The sequence below is a fragment of the Tigriopus californicus genome, chromosome 1 (assembly GCF_007210705.1).
Source record: "Tigriopus californicus strain San Diego chromosome 1, Tcal_SD_v2.1, whole genome shotgun sequence".
NCBI lineage: Eukaryota > Metazoa > Arthropoda > Copepoda > Harpacticoida > Harpacticidae > Tigriopus > Tigriopus californicus.
In genome coordinates, this window is record NC_081440.1 from 9,754,608 (window position 1) to 9,776,024 (window position 21,417).

Here is a 21,417-nt window from a genome sequence, read left to right on the forward strand (position 1 = left end):
TTGAATACTGTATGGTCCCAATTACACTTCTTTTTTCGCATAAATATATTATATAAATCTGCCAGCACCGAAAAACCGAAAACTTGTTTGAACTTTTTCCCGCCTCTTGAACGGGCTCAAGCCACAGATCATAGAACAACTTGGTGTCGCATTCCAAGACTATATATGGTTGCATTGGCCTGACCCATAGAAAACCAAATAACTAGAATGCTCAAGCTCCACAGGAGTTGTACTGGGTGGTCAGCTGACGCTGGGTGGCAAGTAATAATCACACTTCGTGAAATCTTCCTTTAGGCAAGTTTAATCATTCCCATGAATTGTTCGTTAGTCTTGTTTTCTTTTAATTTCTTGTGATTCTTACAAATATGCATGTAGAAAGAGCGGTAGGATAAAAAAAACATGCTTTTTGGGCATAACACACAACATGTTCAAAAGATTGGGACATTAGCAGAGCAAATCACATATTCTATTAATTGCCCTTGTTTACCAACGCATCTCGAAAGTGTAGCAAAATGTATCCAAAATTGCAACGCAATGATGAGGCATTCGGAATTTCGTATCAATCTCCCAACAATTTGCTTGAATGTGGGTGACGTGATTACACCTTTACGTAATTGAGATAATTCCGACACCTCTCGAGGTCAGCCTGAACCCAGGCTTGTTCCTTGGGTTTCAGTTAAGTGTTTCCACCACATGGATGAAAATTGCAATTGGAGCCACATCATAGCCCCTTCAACGTTTCGGTGTTAAACTTGCAGTCGGACAGCTTTCTCTAACCCGTTTTGAAGGGTGCTAGAGGAGAGCAATTGCTCGGCAAGGGGTCGTATTAGGAGTTTCACCTCAGAATTTGCACGCACCGTCAACGATTCAGATTTGTATCATAGTTGCTTTAGGAATTTTGACTACAAACGGAACTTTTTGACACCCAACGACAGCTGAAACGAAAACATTCAATTGCAGCGTCCTTGATCGGTCTATTTATGGAGTTATCTATGGCCTGACCTCAGTGCAGAAGAAAATGGATGCTGTGTCAACAAGTCTGTACACCAAAGAAGAGGAGGGTGATTGCCAGATCAGTACTAACAACCTAGTATCACTGGGTCTTCAACAAACGCAATCAGTGACAAACTCACTCAGAATCCGGCCACGCTGGCCGATGAAAAGCAAGACTCCGCACACCAAAATTTATGTACCAACTGATGAAGGCAAGTGTTTGCATTTTTCCTCGCGCATGTGAGGTTTAGTCATTATATGGTCTGTGTCTCAAGCACTCCTTAAGGCCCATAATGAGTAAATGTCACACTAAAGGTTGGAGTTTGACATTAGGAAAAAGACAAAGAAAGACAGAATATATGAAAAAGACAGTAAACGTTAATGCATATACAGTTTTTCTATCCAAGACAAGCCCTTTAAAAGCAAAATATGATTTATGTTTTCTGAAAGGATATTTGTGATATCGCGTCTCGGGATATGATAGGTAGGAACCTAAATATATTTCGTGGTATTATATGTAGGTACATAGTGGTCAAATATATATGTATACTAACCCCGGCAGGAGTCCGTTCGAAGGTCTGACCCCGATGGTCGTTTTCGATCCAATGATCGCACAATCGAGATCTCTGTTCCTTCATATGGTATTGAGGTTCTGCCGGGAGTTGGTAATGAGAGTAGGTTTCGTCGTTTTCTTGTTTTTGTTGCGTGGCTGGTTCCAATGTGTCAATATTCTAGCCCAAGCCTAGTATGCTCAGAAAGAACTCTAAATATGTATGCTTTCTAGTTGATAATATATCATAGCTGAGTGGTCTGATGTATCCAATGCACCACAGTTCCCCAGAGGATGTTAGCTCAAATCTAGCCCTTGGAAGACATCCTTATAAAGGGGGAAATGTGGTGCAGTGATTAGGGAAGTTATCTTTCATGTGAGAGGTCGTTGGTTTGATTCTCCTCCCTGACCTTTCTCATGAAGACTTCTGTTACATAATTTAGCTAAAATTAAGAGAAAATTGGAAGTTGTGGTGTTGGCTAAAAATCCAGATTTGTTATGATTTTATTTCGGTGATTGAGTTGCCCTTGTTGATTGCACTGGCTTTGATTTCCTCAAATTGCATTTAAAATGTCCATTGTTATTAAGGTTTAGGGAGCGCCAGATCTCTCTTTTTTCTCCAAATATCGTTGAAAAATGCCTTATGTCTATTGCCTGGTGCTTCTGTTGGTGGCATGTAGCACAATTGTAAACAAGAAAATTTGCGGCCAAGATGAAACGGTCCTCCATATCTAAGTCAACTAGAAATGGGTAGAACTATGGCACCAGGTTTCGTAACGGTCTGTAACCAACGTGTGGTTGTAGCAGAGACTCACTCACATTACTGAAGTCAGCAATCTTAACTTTACATTTCAAAGCAAGCAATAGTAGATGAATAACAAAATGACGTGCTCGTTCAAGCAGCAAGGACATGTGGTGTAGTACCCAACACACTCCCTTCGACTTTGATAGATTTTTCGACAATTTATGAAAATTCGAAAAAAGAGCCCTTTTTGTTTCGTTTTTACGGTTTTGTATTTTTCTAATTACCCAATCTTCTCAGTTTGTCCCAATACAGCACCTTTCCCATTGTCACATTGTTCCTGCTTGCCTTATTTGGCAAAGGCTCAAGCTTTTTCCTGAAAATGCAACGAGAACCCCAATACTTCACACGCGAAAAAAGCAATCATAAAATTATTCGCCTTTTCAGATTAGGTCTCTCCATCCTGAGAAATAGCTAAGATAAAGCTCCCAGAGTAATCAAATTTCATCTAGGGTATTGATTTGGTGGTCGCAGTTAAGAGACAGTTTTGAGGCCTTTTGATTTTGAAATAATGAAATATCTTGAAGCCTTTGTTCATTAGTTCAAAATTTTGCAAGATTGGTTTCATATTGTCTTTTTGCATTTGAACAAATTTATGTTTTTAATTTGGAGATTTTTTTGTTGTTGTATTTCGAGCTTTAAAAAAACATTTCGAAGTGATTATTTGGCCCTAAAAAGGAATTTGAATCCCTGCTCATTATACATTTTGTGTGTGCCAAACTATTTCTAAAATTTTGGTGTTTCCTTTTTTGAAGCTTACAAAGCTCCTGTTTTGTGTTCACGCACAATTACTCCAGCAGGGTATTTTGAAAGTAATCGTTTTTGAGTTGAGAGGTCAGAAAATTACTTCTTGGAATAACTGACTTTCACGGCAGAATCATTTTGTTGTAATGCAATTGAGAAAAACAGGAATGAGAGCTGATAATTCCTTTTCTTTGTAACCTTTAGTCTGGGTCTGGGTGGTTCCACTATGTATTGATATGGCAAAATATCAAGATCATTCTTCATCAAAATTGATCCGAACCAATTGAGGGTTAAATGTTAACAAATAATCCGTTCTGCTTATTACATATATTTACTTATAGAGTTCAAAAATAATTTTTCATCAATACAGGTTTTGCGGTATTTTCGTTCCAACAGCATTTCTTAAGTCTAAGAGCTCAAGTCCAGAGAAACGATATCCGTACAAAATGTTGTTACTCTGGCATACAGATCCTTCTCAGTCTAACATTAAATCTGGCCCATAACTCTCCCTCGGACAGTGCACATTTGTAAGATGATGTTGGAAAATGAATACATATTGGGCTTAATGAGGGTGAATCGTAAATGGCATAACAACAATTCTGGGCGCGGGCGCTAAACTCTTAAGACTTAGCCAAAAAATATCTTCTCCCGCCATAATCACGAATCACGCGGGGTTGTTCAATAAAAGGTGTTCGGAAAACGGCCTGGCAAACATTCACCATAACGCGTGACGTCACGGCTCTCTTCCTTTAAAATGTAAACAAAACCGAAATCCCAGCGTTCTATGGAGGAATCTATGTGGCTACTTCTCTATTGGGCTGAACCGGGTTCTAAAATTACGAAGTTCAATCGAAGGGCTGACTCCCCTGTTTTGTTGAGAAGTAGGTAAGTGAGCCCATGGGGTTCTGGAATCCAACGATTGCATCTCAAATCGGACATTTACCATTGTTCGACACGTGTGTCCATGTCTGTTTTCTATGGAGAGCGCACAGCAGTCCCACAGCAGCAAGGAGTGGTATTACACGATCGAGAAGAAGAACAAGATCGGGTTGATGCTTGTGATAGTTGAAGGTTTTGCGCGATTGTTCAAACATCATGGAATTTGTCCTTTGGGAGAAACCCGAGTCAAAATTTTATCCGCTTTGTCGGAATCAGATGTAGCTGGTCATTAATACAGCATGATTGTTAATTTCAGAACTCTCAATTCACCAGTGTTGCCAGTGACAGGGCTTGCGCCGTGGCCTAGGTGCCCCCAGGCCCTTGCAGCCGAAAGTTAGGTTAGGTTGGGTTAGGTTAGGTTGGGTTAGGTAAGGTTATATATGCAAGTATAAATTGCAACACTGACTCTCTTGAGAACCGAGAGTTCTGAAATTATCATCCATAATTATAAAGCGCAGCAAGTTGTACTTTCAAGTGCAGCTGATCGTTTTATGTGGATACTGAGACTACTTCAGACTTTTATTTTCTTGTAGAAATGAATACTTTGAGCATTAGGTATTCCTCTGACTGCTCTTGTTTCAGATTTTTATCACGTCCTGAGCTTCATCGTCTTTAACATAAGATCATCTCGTAGTTGACTAATTGCCTTCAGATTGCAGGCTGGAACCCCCAAAGAAAAAAAGCGAGTGTGATGCATAAACAGGGTAAAAAGCTACCATTCAAGCCCTCAAATCTTTCTTGCGATAGACTAAACTGATTATCATTGTCGTTTTCAAGGAGACTTCCTTTCGAAAGCACCTAATGATGCGGCATGATGCCAAATGATGTTTCAGGCTCATTTTTCGGCCTTTTATACTTATGTCTTGTTAGATTGTTTGGTCAATTACCAGATCATTCACCAAGATTTCGACGTAGGCCGAGAGGTCAAGTAAGCATTGATCTGACACTCACTATAGTTTCCTTGACTTTTCAAATGACTTATGTAGTCAAAAACATTCAATTGAGCTGAATGAGCCAAAGATTATGTTATGGTCATGTGTAGAGGCGGCCAAAATATGCATTAAAAACTCCGTTTTATGTCATTAAATATGCATAAAACCTGTTCAAAATGTGCACTTATGAATGATTTTTTTGACACATAATATGCACTTCATTATACATTTAAAATCGAGAATATGTAATTTAGATTGAAACAAAATAAGATCAAGAGGCAGGCTGTTCCATAGTTACACCTGCATACTTCATAAACATTTTTTTGACTTTGGCAATAAGCTTATCAATGGGAGGGTACTAGCGGACCATTTCGGTTAACCTAATCTTTGGTCAAAACCAACCTTATTGCCCTTGGCGCAAAATCCCTTTAAAATATTGACGTCACACACCTTTGTGGGACTCTCAGCCAAATTCCATTAAGAATGGAAGCTGATAAAGGATATGCTCAATCTGGCCCACCAACTTTACTACAAAAACTAAGACCTCCATCTTCACCTCTACCCACCTGTTTTTATAATGCCTTTGACTTTGCTCTTCACTTTTACAATGTCCACTGGACCAAGGTGATAAGTCAAGTCAATTTTTTTGTGATATCATGATCTAGTCAACTATTTTATCACTCTGCCATTTTTAACTACTCATTCTTTCACCTATTCGTTTATGATTATACACTCTCGTCGATACCTTTTTTGCATTGACATGACCAAGAGTCTAAATAAAAGATTATTACAATGCATTCAAATTCGCTTACGCCCAATACCCAAAATATGCATGAAAACACGAAATATGCAATATCTGCGAATAAACCCTTTTTATGACAAAAATAGATAATGCATAGTTTGGCCGTCTCTAGATATGTCTTGCTAATGAGACAGGATCTTCAAACCAATAGGACTTAAAGCTTCAGAATTTGACAGTGGCATTTCTGATTCCTAGATATCTTGCGAGACCAAAGCAAATTTGTAAATGAGGTAACGTATTGCTCAAATGATCACCAAATTATCAAATGATAGCTACTACAATGTGATTACTTCCTTCTCCACAATGGCCTAACATTTAAATTTTTATGTTGTTTTTACTCTCTAAGCACGAGTATGTGTATAACAAGTACATTTCCTTCCTTATCCCTTAAGATAGAAATTGTCCTGTTGTCCTTAGCAACATGCTCTTTTTGGACCGAAAGGAGAGAAATGGATGGGGGGGGGCATTGCAGTTTTATTTAGGGTTTCCAAGATTGTTGAGGTCGATTTCCGGCGGACAACGTTTCGTGGCCCGTCTTTCGTGAAATATTAGGAAGATCACTTTTGGCCCGAGTTTGTATCGTTTGTTGGGTCCATTATTGGTCAGCCTCGTAAATCTCTCAGCCCCTCGGTGAGAAAGGTACAAGCTCGTTCCCCATCAGTTTCTTTGAGGTTCATTTAAAAAAAGAATGCAAAGGTTAATTAGATAGGAAACGACAAACATTTAGAAATGTTCGAAAATGCAAACATACCATGTCAACCAAATCAAATCGTCGTGGTACTGACCAAAAGAATCCCATTCTCATCGCTTTGGAACGCCCGTCCGTGTGTTTTAGGTGCGACCAATAAACTTGGCTATGTTATTTCGCCGAATCCCTCCTGCTTCATGGTCCAAGAAACTATTTTTGGCACAGCTCCCTCAACCGTCGAAACGAGGGATCCATGTTCAAGACCAAGACAACATTGGGCACAATCACATCGTGCAATTGGGCGATCCAGTACTCCGTCGACCCGTTCTTCCACTTGATCCGTCAGAAGTCGGCCATCCCATCTTTCAAGCACTCGTGGATCGCTTGGTGGCGACGCTGAATAAATATGATTGCCTGGGCTTGTCTGCACCTCAAATTGGTGTTTCTGCACCAATAAGCGTTGTTCAATTCACTGCTCATCAGCTCCAAAATTGGGATAAGGACTACGTGGAGCGATTCGGGTTGGTCGAAGTTCCACTGACTGTTTTGATTAATCCCGAAATGAGGGTTACCGATGCAGTTGAAGTGTTTGCTCGCGAAGGTTGTGCAAGTATGCAAGGGTTCTCGGCCGTTGTACCGAGAGCCCGTGAAATTCACGTGAAGGCCTTGAATCGAGCGGGAGAGCCGTTTGAATTTGGTGCAAAGAATTGGACGGCTCGAATGATACAACATGAATTGGACCATCTTCGAGGAAAACTCTTCTTGGACAGGATGAGACCTGAATCGCTAGTTTTTAATCATTGGCGGATAGTGAACAAAAGGGGTGGGAAATACACGATGAGTTACAGTGGACCGAAAAAGAGAATACATGCGTTTTGGAATCTCTTCAATCGTCAAGAGACAAAGTGATTGTTTTCCGTGATGCCAAGGTCATAAGTGTGTTAATTGAACAACCATTAGTGTTCTACATATAAATGACTTCTCAGCATGTTTTGTGAATGAAGGGCGATATTGAGGACAACAAATGGATGGAACCTTGGAAATCCGTGACCGTAACGCCAACAAGCGTCTTGTACCCCTCAGAAAGCCGTCAACCCAATTGTAGTCCAGTTCCTGTGCCGTGACTCATCCTCGTTGAATCTTCGCGATGTTTTCACAGAATAAACAAAAGTTTCTATCGTAAAGTTCAGCCTTCTTGTCGTCTCGGGAGTTTAGCTGCCCAATGACAGATTTTACCTAAACTCCATTCGTTAAGGGTGGAGGAAAAGAAAGCCCCAAACGTCGAATTTCCTGCCATTGCTCGAATCTCGAATGACACTTGATTTTTGTTGCTGAAATATGAGTCCTCAAAGCAGTTTGATCCTGTTCGTCGAGCTCTTATTGCCCCTCTAAATTAGTGCTCCTCTGACTTAGTGCTCCTCAAACGATCTGATTTCTCCTCGAGTACTTGTGTCATGGCTGGGAGAAGTGTCAGTGGAGAATTCGTTGTCGACCCGATTTCGAAAGCACCGAGATGCTCAATCTTCGCCTCGATTGCTTCTAAACTCTGTCGAGTGTCTTCAGCATCGAGTCAGAGGAACACAGATATCCAGCTGACTCCAAAAGCACCACTTCAGGTCAGTTGCGTTCCATCATCTGCTTTGACGAGAGAACCATCCCTACAAGTGAAAGTGATGGAGTCTTTGGTGCCTAAAGATTTCTACTTAAGCATCATCAAAAAAGTAGAACTCGCCATTGAAAAGAGGAAGGAGGAAAACCTGAAGAAATCTAGTAGCCAAAACGCAGATCAGGAAAAGAATCTCGGATCATTTGATTCATTGCCGAAGCCTCGAAACTGCCGAGGATCTGCGAATGTGCAATTTGTTAAAGATCATGAAGTCAACTCCCTGGATGCAGTCGAATACTCAACCCCTTTGATGAGTAATGATGAGGAAGTGAATGGAGCGGCATCGTCATTGGGCAAGCCGAAAATGGAGCTTTTGCCAAGATGGTCACTTGATTCGACCGAACAGACGGAATGCACATCTTGCTTTATTCCTGGTTCCCACAAAAATTGTCCGTCCTCTCGACTTATGAAAGAAATTAGCTTGGCTAATGAGCGACAATATCCCCAGGAGCAAGAAGCTTCCGGCCCAACTGTGTCGATACGAGTCAAACTCTTGCCCAGGGATAAGCAACGCATTAAAGAAGGAACAGAAGAAAGGCCAACATTATCAGGCTTTAGCGTGAACGCGTGTAAAACGGAGGACAATTGTGAGCTTCAGGACAGTCGAGTTGGAAAAATACAAGCCGTGCCCATAAGAAAAGCTGACAAACAAAGGTCCGTGTGCATTCCTTTGTCCAAATGTACCGACGAAGACAATCCAGAGGCGCCTTCTCCTGCCTTCATTCATCCTCATCTCGTTATGTCCACGGACAGCATTTGTGACTCACTTGAGGCCATCGACGTGAATCCAGTAACGAAAGCAACAGACGACCGTCTTGTCATCCATGACGCAAGTTCAGAAGATCTCAGTTCAAGTTATTTGCTTCCCGAAGCCCAACTTACCCGGTGGCCCTCAAATCAATCGAACCCTGAAAGTGACAACGATTTACGACCTATCGCATCCGGCTCTTCAAGAATTGTTGACCAGTCGTCGCTGAGTTTGACCTCTGATCGCCCAGACGATTTAAACAATTCCTTTGAAAGTGATTGTTTGGAAGATAGCGATTCAAGCAATCATTCGGAAATGAATTATTTCCGAAACAAGTTCCACAGGAACAGCTACCTAAGTTCTGAAACAGTTTTGCGAGATGTTCGCAAGCGTAGAAGAATGTATGAGGATAAGGGAGTACAAGAGACCCCTATATCTATTACCTCATCCCCCTCGTTGGCATTTTCAAACCATAGGTTATCGCTGAAGAAATCAGCAGATAAATCAACATCCAAGTCTATCCCCAAACACCTTGAAGACTCTCAGAAGCATTCTAAACCAGGTTTGAGTAACAAAGATGAAAATCACGGAGATCCTCTACAACCCTTAATCGTATCTAAAACCAAGTCACCAACAAATAATCGGGAAGTGGTGAAAGACTCGTCAATTAATAAATCCGAACCAACATCTCTGTCCAAAACTCCATCATTAAGAAGACGAAAATGGCCCAGTGACGAAAATGGGAACGAAAAATATCCCTCAAAAAAGGGCAATTATGAAGAAGACAGGGTCTCAGCAGAAAATGAACACAACTCAAAAACGGCTGAGGTTGTTAATGATATCCCATCCTCGCCCACAGAAGATGCCGAAGATCCATTGGGGTTCATTGAGATCAAGAGTGCAGCTCAATGGAAGGCCATGTCCAAGAGAATAACCTGGAAATTTGACGAATCACATGACGATGCCAAAGTTGAGAAACAAACCGAAATCGACCATGATCCAAAAATCGTCAACAAAGAGCAAACAACCAACTTCAGGAATTCGATATCTTTCACCATAAACCCCAAACTAACCGCCAGTACTGATACTGTAAGCGACTTTAAGCCTACCAAAGTTCAACAGTTGAGATTAGTTTGTTGGAAAGTCAAGCCGTGGAATCAGCCCAAAAAGAATCCCAAGTTATTTACCTCCCAGTTTGCAGCTCCATGGGGAGCAGACTGCGACGAAGTTTATCCAGGTCTCCTGATCGGTGACAAGCACTCAGCTTCAAATGTTCGGTTTCTTCAAAAGATTGGCGTAACACATGTCTTGAATACCGCTGAAGGCAAGGACGAAGGCTTGGTGGACTTAAGTCAATCCCACTATGAAGGAACGGACATCAAGTACTTAGGATTTCCTTTGTGGGACACACCCATGTGCAATATTATTCCATACATGGGGTGCGCCTCCGAATTCATATCAAATGCCATCCATGGAGGTGGTAAATGCCTTGTAAATTGTCAAATGGGTGTGTCTCGTTCCTCAAGTTGCGCCATGGCATACCTATTAATTGATCAAGGGATGAAGGCGGTCGATGTTATAACCCTTTTTCGAATGCATCGGGATATCCGACCGAATGATGGGTTCTTGGAACAGATTGTGGATCTCGATAACGATTTGCGAAAGTTTAGAGAGCACGGAATCCCAAGATCTATTAAATTGTCCACATTAAGCGACTTGGCTTTGCTTCCTCAATCTTGGCATTACGAGTTTTGGACGTCGCCTGTCACTGAAGAAGAAATTGGGCAACCTTTGGCTCATTTGGGCGAAGCTTGTCCCCTCAAGCCTTCAATATCCTCGAGGGCATCAAAATCGTCCTCTAAAGGAGCGTCAAAGAAGCCATCAGGTCGCGTCTCAAAACGGAGTAGCTTCAAAGCTTCCAAAGCTTCCTCCAAATGCTCCTCCCGAAATGGAAGTTTCCGCTCAGGAAGAACTTCCCGGGGTCGAAGTGTTACTAAATCTATTGGAAATCAGGAAGAGGACGAGCTAATTGACGATGGAGGTGAATGGGAGTGGGTTTGGGAAGACGATGAGGAAGATCTTGAGAATATTGCTCCCATAGGAGAGCCAGAGATTTTACCCATTCAAGACAAGCTCCTCCGAGTGAAGGAAATAATCGAGAGACCTGAGGAACGCTGGAGAGTGATGTGGAATAATACAAAAACATGCGAATCCCCTTCTTCCGTTTGTAGTTCGCAATCAATCGCCAGTAATTTGAGTATTAGGTCATGCAATGTGGTCCAACCAGGTGTGGATGAAAATGATCCCCTATCCATTGTAAAAGTCAACTCAGCCAAGCAATGGAAAGCCATCTCAAAAAACCTGACTATCGACCTTCAAGGTATTGACATCTCTGAAAAAGAGACTTGTGGAAAATCTTCCAAAGAGCTTTCTGGTTTCGTACCCACCACGGCTCAACAACTCAGAATAATTTGTTGGAGAGTGAAGCCATGGGAGCAACCGAAGACCAGAACCTTATTTAGCGCCATTTTTGGGGCCAGCTGGGGCGTTGATTGTGACGAGGTCTATCCCAATCTTTTTATTGGCGACGAAGCTACTGCCCGAAACATCAAATTCTTGCAGAAAATGAAAATTACCCATGTTTTGAATACTGCGGAGGGCGTGTGGACGGATTACAGCTTTGTGGATTTAAATGCCAAGTATTTTGAAGGGTCAGGCATTACTTACCAAGGCCTTCAGATTTGGGATAGTACGCATGTGAAAATCTTGCCATTTTTGGGATGTGCCAACGAATTCATCAAAGACGCCATTTCGAGCGGTGGCAAATGCTTGGTTCATTGTCAAATGGGTGTATCGAGGTCTTGCGTTTCTGCCATGGCCTAAATGATGTTGACTGAAACCTGGGAAGCCACAGATGTTATGAGGGAGTTTCGCAAACGGCGAGATGTACGGCCAAATGATTACTTCTTAGAGCAGATTGTTGAGCTCGACAATGAGCTGAGAAAAGAACGCCTCTTCAATGCTCCCAGATCTATCCATCTTCATCAGTTGAAGGATTTGAACCGAGTACCTAAACCTTGGCACTTTGAGTTTTGGGATGCCCCTCCGGATGAAGACTCATTGCCTTTTAAGTTGTCACACTTCGGTGAGATTCGACCAGATATGCATAGGAAACGACTAGTAAGCGAGAGGGTCGATGAAGTGCCAAGTGATAAATCAGTTGAGCCCGTCGTTCATTCATTGAAATCTGACGTCACTGAAAATGGACTTCAACCCAATACTAACCTTGCGAAAGCTATTGATAATGAAGAAAGCGGCAGTGCGTGTTCTTCAGAGTGGGAATGGGAAGATGAAGATGAGGAGGACGAACAAGAAGGGGATGGAAGAAAACAAGAAATGATCGAAACATCTATTCGAAATAGAAATGCTCCAAAATTTCAGGTTCCTCCTTACATGAATGGAGCTCTGAGTCAACCAATCCTTCCTCGACAGATCTTGAAGAATGCTCCAAATGAATTAAATAAATCGACATCAAGGCGAGACTCCGGTGAATTCGTCCCAACGACAGATAAACAACTTCGCTTGATTTGTTGGCGTGTCAAGCCATGGAGTGAGAAAAAGACGTCGAAAATGTTTTCCTCACAATTCGCTGTGGCTTGGAAAGTGGATTGTGACGAAGTATTTCCCAATCTTTTCATTGGTGATGCAGCAGCCGCCTCCAATGTCAAATTCCTGAAGCACCTAAACATCACTCACGTCTTGAACACGGCCGAAGGAGATGATGAGGGATTGGTGAACCTGGAGAGCCAGCATTTTCAAGGCTCTGGAATAACTTACAAAGGGTTCCTGATGTGGGACTCAGCCTGGTTTGATGTCAGTCCCTTCTTGGATGAAGCCGCAGACTACATTGCGGAAGCCCTAGAATCAGGGGGTAAATGCTTGGTCAATTGTCAGATGGGTGTGTCTCGATCCTGTACTTGCGCTATGGCTTTCATGATGAAGAAGAATGCATGGAGTGCAACTGATGTCTTGAAGCAGTTCCGTTCACATCGAGATGTTCGACCGAATGATGGGTTTATGCGTACATTAGTGAACCTAGACAATCAGCTGAGAAAACACCGTGAAGGGTTTCTATGATTGCGTGTCCAATATTGCTGCTTGTGTCAATAAAATAAAGCCAAACAACCTGGGTTTTCTTTCATTTCAGCTAAGGCTTTAGTTCTTCTACTCCTTCTACCGACAAAACCACTTAGATTTCAACTATTTGAACAATTTATTTTGTTTTCAGCACCATTCCGATGAGTTACAATGATATTTTTGAAGAACACTTGTTTACAGACAATCCCTCTGAACGTCCGAAGTTTTGGTCCGATTCGATTTTTTGCTCGTCATCCAAAGATTACCACCATGGAGACAAAAAATAAGGCGATAGTGAAACATTTTCCAGAGGACCCGATTTTCTCGTTCACATTTCTCTTCAATCACCCTAATTTGGGAGTTCAACGCCAATTCAACCTGTCACGGCCAATCGAGGAGCCTTCCAGTCAATTCAAAACTCGTCTCTTGGGAAATATAGAAAAAGTTCTGACCAAGAAGCGAAAAAGGAAAGCGAACCAGACGGAAGAAGGAGAAAAAGATCTATTTCCCGAGGTCCAGGCCACATTCTCAAACCAAACTTGTAGTAACCTGATACTCGGCGATGATGTGGCGATCAAAGATATTTTGTTTGCGGACAATGAAGTTGTCATGAACCTTATGGGACATGAATATCTTGTGGATGTAAACCCCCCGATGGTTGAAAGCGCAAGGTTACAAGATCAAATAATGTCTGGATTCTTGGTGTACCCATACAAGTTGAAAGTGAATTTCTCGGATTTGTCGCTCTCCACGTTTAGTTGGTTCGCAAGTGTAGAAAAATTCCACGATGGTTTGGATCCAAGAGCAAAAACTTCACCCCAAGTGACGTGGGCTCATCGCCAAGATTCATACCTGTATAGAGTGACGGATGAGGATAAGGGCGGTCTCCTAAGGCTGGTGATTAGGCCCAAAAACTCGCAGAACCGCGAAGGCCTAATTTTCGAGACTATATCGAAAGGCGAGGTCTCCGCAGGACCTGGTCTCTGTGGGTTCGAGGCCAGGCAGGCTTTCACAAAGACCAAAACCAAAACTGATGAGCTGCGTGTGGTTACCTACAACTTATTGGCCGATCTGTATGCCGATTCTGAATACTCTCGCACCGTCCTCCATCCTCAATGTCCTCCTTATGCCCTTGCCATCGAATATCGCAAGCAACTATTGCTCCAAGAGCTCATTGGTTATAACGCAGATATTCTATGTCTTCAAGAAGTCGATGCTAAAGTGTTTGACCTCGATCTATGCCTTGTGCTTGAGGAACCACAATACGGCTTCCAGGGTACTTTTGCGTCTAAAGGTGGATCCGTGAATGAAGGTGAAGCTTGCTTTTGGCGAACTGATAAATTCGAGCTTATCGAAACGGAGAGAGTGGTTCTTGGAGAATCTCTGAAAACCAAAGACTACGTCAAGGACATTCTGTCATCCATTTGCGAAAACGACCAATTGATGGCCAATGTAGCGGAAAGATCCACCATCGTTCAACTCGTGGTGCTCAAGCACAAATCAAGTGAGAGACTTGTAATCGTGGCCAACACGCATATGTACTTCAAACCAGAAGCTGACCACGTTAGGTTGCTTCAAAGTGCTGTGATCCTCCGTGAGTTGGCCGAAAAGCAGAAAAAAATGACGTTTGCTCATCCGAAATGTCGGATCAGTGTGATGATTTGCGGAGACTTTAACAGCACTCCTCCTTGTGGAGTGTTTGAGTATTACACCAAGGGTTCAATCGCGCCTGATCACCCGGAATGGCGAGTTGTGGAAGGACAAGTGGTGAACGATCTGAACCTTCATCATCAATTCAAGTTGGGCTCAGCTTGCGGTACCCCCGAATATACGAACTTCACAATCACGTTCAAAGATTGTCTAGATTACATATTTTACGACAAAGACAGTATGAAAGTGCGAGAAGTGGTGCCATTTCCTTCCAAGGAAGAATTGGATGAAATTCAAGGCATCCCTAACATTGGTTATCCATCTGACCATTTGCCATGTATCGCAACCCTTGCTTGGAATGGAGACCACTCAGTGTAGTGGTCCGTCGTTTTTTGTCATTGAGCATGTCATTGAGCATGTTTTATATTGCAACTTTCATTATTCAAAAATTAGTCTCGTGTTCAACATCATTTTTAGGGTTGGTTTTGTAGTTTTCATTTGTAAATGTAATATCCTCTTGGTTCGAGTTAGAGTTCAACTGAAGAGGTTCTTTGACTGTTGGGGATTCCCATTCTGGAGTCATTTCAGACGAATCTTTTCTAATTCGGATGTAAGCGGCTGTGCCAAAGAAAACGGCTGCTAGAACAGCAATCATGCCAGGGAAGACCAATAACAGAATTAACCATGAAGGACCAGAAGACGCATGGACGACTCTGGGAATGGATTCGTTCATATTCCCAGTTCGGGCTAAATTGGCAGTGAAACCGTTTGTTTGACTCATTTCAGTTGTTGTGACGGGCAGGTCAAATTCTTCTAGTAGGGCAGGTCCGTAATGATCATAGGAGTCGTACAGTTGGCCTTTTTCCTTATCATCTGACTGATCAGTCCCATTTGAATCTGTCACATTGTCATCATTAAAGTCGAGATGAATGTCTTCATCTACTGAGCCATTGTAAGTGGGTGAAATTGGGTCGGGTGATGTGAAATCATATTGAAACTCTTCTTCCTGAACAACATCAACTTCTTCATCCAGATTAAAGTCGATGTCCTCGGGACCACCTGTTGAACTCGACTCTGTTATTGTTACGTCCAAGACTTCAATAGGAGTGGAGGGAGTATCTTGTGAAATGTTGGGGTGGTCCACTGAATGCCAAGTTGTTTCAACTTCCCCTTGCGTACTAGCAGTGGAAGGTTGTATGGGGGATCCAGAATTGCGGTTAAGTATCTCCTCCACTAAATCGTATCCGTCTGTCGTTGAATCGAGATGGTCGTTCTCCTGGTCCCACGCTTTTGAACCTCTAGCGTTAGTTTTTACAACTAAACATTCTGGATCCAGATCTGGGGTGAAAGTGAGATTTCCGTTGGCATCGACCATAATGGGGATCCCTTGGACGACGTTCACTTCTCGGCTATTATTCGAATTGCCATGCATTGTGAGATTGAAAGTTAAAGAATGTTGTTGACAGGGAGCTATGATTTCTTGGCGCAACCCATCTTCTTTAATGTCTTGTCGAGACAAATGGGAACTACCAAATGCGAAGAATTTGACCGTTTTATCAAATATGATATGAAATGTATCCGTGTTCAAATAAGAAAGGTAAAACTTCAGGTCCACTTTCAAAATCTCTGGGCAGTTCAGGTGACTCAAGTCCCAATTTAATCCCAAATCGTCAATAATTGGCGATATGTTGACCTGTAAGGGTAGAATTGAGAACTCAAATTTGACTGGAATACCTCTTTGCTCGTTGAACTTGGGAGCTAGGATAATCTCGTCTTTTTTGCATTCCACGAGGCGGATGTTGTGTTGCGCATGCGGAGTTAATGCCGTCTTTTTCTGGTGTTCCAAAACTATACCCTCTGAGCAATTGTCTGTGTAATTTGCCCAATCAAATCCAACCCAATTTTGATCGACTGTTGTCTCAATGGATGATCGCATCAATTGCCTTGGACCAGTGTCAAACTTTCCCACTCTTGTGTTACTCAAGCTGGCAGTGCCAGCACTACCTCTCAATTGAAATTGATAGGTGGAACAAGACTCAATGCCTTCCTCAATAATCACTTCCTTGGAGTCCAAATCAATATCGATGCTGTTTGGCCATTTTTTCGTCCCCACTTTTCGATACCTTAACACAAGTTTCAATGGCTCTTCCTCTGGACAAAACAAGTGTTTGGCCCTCTTGGCGAATTGCACTTTAATGGCCTGAAAGTTGAAGAAATCTTCGTGCACTTTGGGAAAAGAGAATTGAATGTGTTCTTTAACGCGGGGTTGGAAAGTCTTGGAACAGTGTTTGGCTAAGATGATTGGGATCCAACACCAAGTCCAACATAGAATTCCTAGACAGACAGTTTGAACCTTCATCATGTCTCGCGGCTTCTGTCGTTTTGTCCTTGAAAATTGTCACTTTTACTCCTTATCATAAAGTTCGTTCACCACTTCCACATTGGTCTGTTTTCATCGGAAATTGTCGATGGGAGTGAATTTTTGCGAACTGGATACCCACGGTCGAGAATCGCATCAGAAGCTACAATTTCGGTAGGTTGTTTTGTTGCTACCATTAGCAAACGAAAATGGCGGTTATCTCTTCTACCTAATGTAATGACAGAACTGCTATATCGCACTTCGTACACAAGTAAAGCTAAAACGGAGTTCCTTTTCATCGCGGATAAGCAATGAACTCCCGATGTGCGTGCTTTCGCCCATGGTATCACTTTTATTCGTCTACGATAGCGCCAAATAGGGCTGGCAAATTTCTAGTCATTAAAAGAGACAATCAGAATATGTCTAAAGCTTCGTTTTAGGTACATAAGTCTACTTCAAGTACTTGGTCGAAATAAGCTCTAAAAATCGATTGAAAGACTGCTTCTCAAATCGGAAGAACGGGCAATAAACGAAAAAGCAAAACTATAAAAGACCAATAGTATCGTGCAACAAAAGTTGACATGGCAAGTAAACAGAACAGTCCACATTTGGTTCAAAAGAGCAAACAAACCTGAATGATATTGCATTATCATTTAAACACGTATGTGATCCTGAGTATCGACGATGAAAATCAACAAATGACAACTGGCCCAACTTGTCCTCACGCCCACTGATTTGCCCACTGATTTTGGTTGTCATTTTTTGGGGGGAAAATGTGGCTAGGCTCAAAACCAATTCAACTATGGAAACAAACGCACGAAATCTGCTTTAGTGCCAATAAATCTGCTTCATGACACAAAAAAAGACTGCGAATCCTGGCTGTCTCCTAGCTTATTAAATATTGTACCAATGATCTGAAACAAAACCCATCGAAGGGTTTAAGGCTTTGTGCCTCAAAGGTATATCTGAGTGTGAAGCTGCCTCAAAGGTTATGGATGTTATGGAGGAAGCTCAGGAGTTTCCCTTGTTCCCCGAGGTGAAAATTTGCTTCAAATGCTGACGAGAAACAAAACGAACAATTGAATCAGAAATCCGTTGTGGGGGTCCAAAGTGGTCGCATAATTGGGTCACCATCGCTCATTAGAAGCAGGTCAGCCAGGCTCAATCTCAAAATGAAGTATCTATCATGACCACCATCAAAACTCCACTATCCAAACGCAAGATGCTTTGTAAACTATGTAGTGAACATGCAGGTACATAATAGAATCCATCGCCAGACCTATTGCTCATTAGGGAGGCATAGTTATACGGCGATATCTCGGACAACGAATTAACCTTCTCTGGTCATCAATTGGTGTCAAGATATTGGTAATTGACAAAAAAGGTCTTGTGTGAGCTAATGTGGGTCTTAATCAACTTGGATTTTATTGTGTCCTGAGGCTCCTTGGACATTTTTTGCGTGTCTCTACCCCTGGAACAAATAACCAGGGGCGAGGTTTTTTGGAAGTCTTACCTAGGAGTTTGATGCCTGGACGTTTTTCAGTATGAAAATGTGCTGACCAGAGGGGCGAGTGGATGCTCAGTCTGAGTAATGTCAAAGCCTTAGCTGAGAGGTACGAACCTTTTTAAAACTCGCCTCAAGATCATTAAGACCAGCATTCATTGGTGGCCTCTCGCCAAGCTAACAGGGTTACTGCAGTTCAAAATATATGGGTTATAGTAGGTGATTTCAACTATTCCGATGTTAATTTAAGCTATTTTTGGAAAAGTCAGCAAAGAGGCTAGACAATGTTTGGACTTGTTCTTAGCAAGGAAGGTTCCTTCTGTAGTCAATAAGCCGTTTATTATGGAGGCTCTAGTTGCTTGGGTCAATCAGACCAGGGTACTACTTGAACAACAGGCTCACCCAGTAGTTGAGATGTCGACTGATTTGACCAATGTAGAGGTTGAAGTAGTAACTCCTCTTGAAAAAGAGCAGGATAAGACAGTTGTAGAGAAAGCAGTCTGTCCTGTTTATCGAAAGCAGCCTTGTCCTGATGAAACCCACCCTAAATGGTGTCAAAAACTTCTCAAGTTCGGCCTTGAGAAGTACAATGGGAAGAAGGGATGTTCAAAGGTAGATTGTCCTTTTTTCACCCGTACATGTGCCGTCAGTCCATGAGACTTAACACGTGCTTTAATGTACGGTGTACCTCTGTCCATGTAGATGGGACGCAAAGAAAGGTGAGAAATAGGATAGCTCAGTTTCGTAGTTTTAGAGCTGACCCTATTCCTAAACCTAATCCCGCCCCACCCCCCTTCCTTAACCCATTTAACTTCCTCCCTCCTTCTCCTCCTACCCCCATCCTCTCTCCCAATTCCCTCCTCTTCCTTCAAATACCCAATCCACCCCTATTCCTATAATCACTCTCCTCCCTAATATTCCTTGCCCCACCCCTATTCCCAAAATACGTTCCTATTCAAATGTAGTTGCCCAACCCATTCCTCAAACCCAACCATCCCGATTAGCTCATGCTTTGCCTCCAGTAGAACGTAGCTTTGTTGATAAACGGGATTTTTTTACGGTTGGAGAGGATGGTCCAAGATCTTACGAACTTGGTCCGTCAAAAGAGAGGCCCGTAAAGGGGCTATATTTGAACGTGCATTGTCTGATTTCTAAAGAAGACGCACAAAAGTTAAGATCTTAGAAGAACTAGTCGTTGAGAGAGAGATTTCATTTATCTCTATAACAAAAACCTGGCTTCGGCCAGGGGTCTTAGATGAAGAACTAACCATAGTTGGTTTCAACTTAGTTCGTTGGGATAGGATACGCCCTGATAATCCCATATTCCCACATGGGGGTGTATGCCTATATATTAGGAATGATTTGCACATTAGTCATGTACAAGTGTCGAATGGAGAATTAGAGGTCCTAGTTTGTCATATGTGAAGGCTAGATCTGTCTATTGTAACAATGTATTGACCCCTTTCTTGTTTAGTAAGCTCTTTTATGTCAGCTCTCCAATTCACTGGAAATGAGTTGGATCAGGCAGTTTGCTCGAAGGTTTTCTTTGTAGGGGACTTTAATTTTCCGGCCAGCGTTGTACTAGAGTGAGAGGTTTGTCCTGATGGGTATATTCCCATCTCGAAATCGACATCTCAGTCGTTCGAAAAGCTGGAGGAGTTTGCAATCTTGCGCAATTTCGCCCAGCATGTTGGTGTAGCCACTAGAGAGAATAGCGTTCTAGACTTGGTCTTTTCCAATGACCCTGATCTGATCCAGTATGTCCATGTGACACCTAGTAATCTGTCAGATCGTCGTGTTCTTGAGATAGGGTCGACCATTACTCAAAAGCCGGCGTGCTCTACAGTAAAACCGGCCAAAAAGGTCGGTTTGGCTAAGTTCAAGTTCAAAGATGAACATTGGCCATTGATCATAGAAATATTTGAGGAACTGGACCTGGTTTCAATTCTGAAACAGGAATCGTCCATAGATGCAGCCATTGATAAGTTAGTTCTAGTTTTTAAGGAAGTTTGCTCCACTCTAGCAATCTCTGAATGTGTGCCGAAAGGTGGCAAACGGACAAAAATTCCAAAATGTAGGAAGACTTTGTTCAAGAAGAGTTGTAAACTGGCAAAAAGGCTGAGGAGCACTTCAAATCCAGTAATCGTGGGTAGTCTCCAAAAACAGTTGGACATAGTTCAGGGTAAGATTAAAGCCTCCATCGAATATGACCGGTTACAAACTGAGAGTAAGGTGGTTCAGGAGGTCAGATCGAATCCGAAGGCTTTTTTCTCTTTTGTTTTGGCGTTGAGTGTAAATTCCAGAGTTTGTCAAAACTAGTTTTGTTCACAACAGATATTCTTCTTGTTAGGTGAACTTGTGTTCAGACAACTATTCGCATTCAAAACTGTACAACATTGAGCAGCAAAGCCGTGAGACTTAATATAAAAAGTCACTACTACAAGACAAACTAGCCTTGACAAATTGTTTTTCCCGTCTCTATAAAAAAATCATAAAATACTTCTTACTCTCTCAGGAACCGTATACCCATATGCAAAATTTTGCCCAATACTAGGAAGCAATGCTCATTGCAAAATTTACAATAAATGGTAATATAAGTGTTTGGCGCAAATTGTAAGAATTGATGTTGTCGGTCGATCCAGAACGTGTAGGGACATTTGCTCAGTACTATTCATCTGGTGGCAATTTAATATGCAATCAGTTTATTCCATCCTACCATAAGTCAGTTTTTCTCAGATTGAGTCAATTTGTCGGTAGAGACGGCGTGTACAGTTGTTTCTGGTGTCCATCACATGGCGTGTAGCCCAAATCTTCAAAATTGTTTATATATTGACGTATATTGACGATCCAAATATTAATATTTGGACCGTTTCCTTTTTGTTTCCAAAGATGTCACTCTCTAC

The 21,417-nt window shown here is 42.1% G+C and overlaps 5 protein-coding genes across 7 annotated transcripts; 4 read left to right on the forward strand and 1 right to left on the reverse strand.

Moving 5' to 3' along the window:
• Positions 1-3,818: 3,818 nt before the first annotated feature.
• Positions 3,819-15,121, forward strand: LOC131884099 (2',5'-phosphodiesterase 12-like). 2 transcript variants are annotated; one of them, XM_059231765.1, is made up of 2 exons: positions 3,819-3,970; positions 13,203-15,121. In XM_059231765.1, exon 2 carries the CDS (start codon positions 13,272-13,274, stop codon positions 15,027-15,029), a length of 1,758 nt encoding a protein of 585 aa, XP_059087748.1. In that variant the 5' UTR covers positions 3,819-3,970; positions 13,203-13,271; the 3' UTR covers positions 15,030-15,121. The 2 variants fall into 2 exon arrangements, with proteins under 2 accessions (XP_059087748.1, XP_059087742.1); XM_059231759.1 differs by having other exon boundaries at positions 3,821-3,970; positions 13,153-15,121.
• LOC131884148 (peptide deformylase, mitochondrial-like) lies at positions 3,848-7,716 on the forward strand. 2 transcript variants are annotated; one of them, XM_059231820.1, is made up of 2 exons: positions 3,848-3,974; positions 6,598-7,675. In XM_059231820.1, exon 2 carries the CDS (start codon positions 6,619-6,621, stop codon positions 7,357-7,359), a length of 741 nt encoding a protein of 246 aa, XP_059087803.1. In that variant the 5' UTR covers positions 3,848-3,974; positions 6,598-6,618; the 3' UTR covers positions 7,360-7,675. The 2 variants fall into 2 exon arrangements, with proteins under 2 accessions (XP_059087803.1, XP_059087811.1); XM_059231828.1 differs by lacking the exon at positions 3,848-3,974 and adding an exon at positions 6,016-6,401 and having other exon boundaries at positions 6,598-7,716.
• On the forward strand, positions 7,746-13,152 carry LOC131884096 (uncharacterized). Its single transcript, XM_059231744.1, has one exon. It carries the CDS (start codon positions 7,905-7,907, stop codon positions 11,745-11,747), a length of 3,843 nt encoding a protein of 1,280 aa, XP_059087727.1. The 5' UTR covers positions 7,746-7,904; the 3' UTR covers positions 11,748-13,152.
• Positions 12,495-13,001, forward strand: LOC131877747 (dual specificity protein phosphatase 3-like). The gene has a single exon (XM_059223555.1). It carries the CDS (start codon positions 12,495-12,497, stop codon positions 12,999-13,001), a length of 507 nt encoding a protein of 168 aa, XP_059079538.1.
• On the reverse strand, positions 15,059-17,239 carry LOC131884113 (uncharacterized). The gene is made up of 2 exons (XM_059231778.1): positions 16,386-17,239; positions 15,059-15,989 (listed from the first exon to the last, which is right to left on the reverse strand). The coding sequence occupies exons 1-2, from the start codon at positions 17,011-17,013 to the stop codon at positions 15,094-15,096; spliced, it is 1,524 nt and encodes a 507-aa protein (XP_059087761.1). The 5' UTR covers positions 17,014-17,239; the 3' UTR covers positions 15,059-15,093.
• Between the last annotated feature and the right edge of the window lie 4,178 nt (positions 17,240-21,417).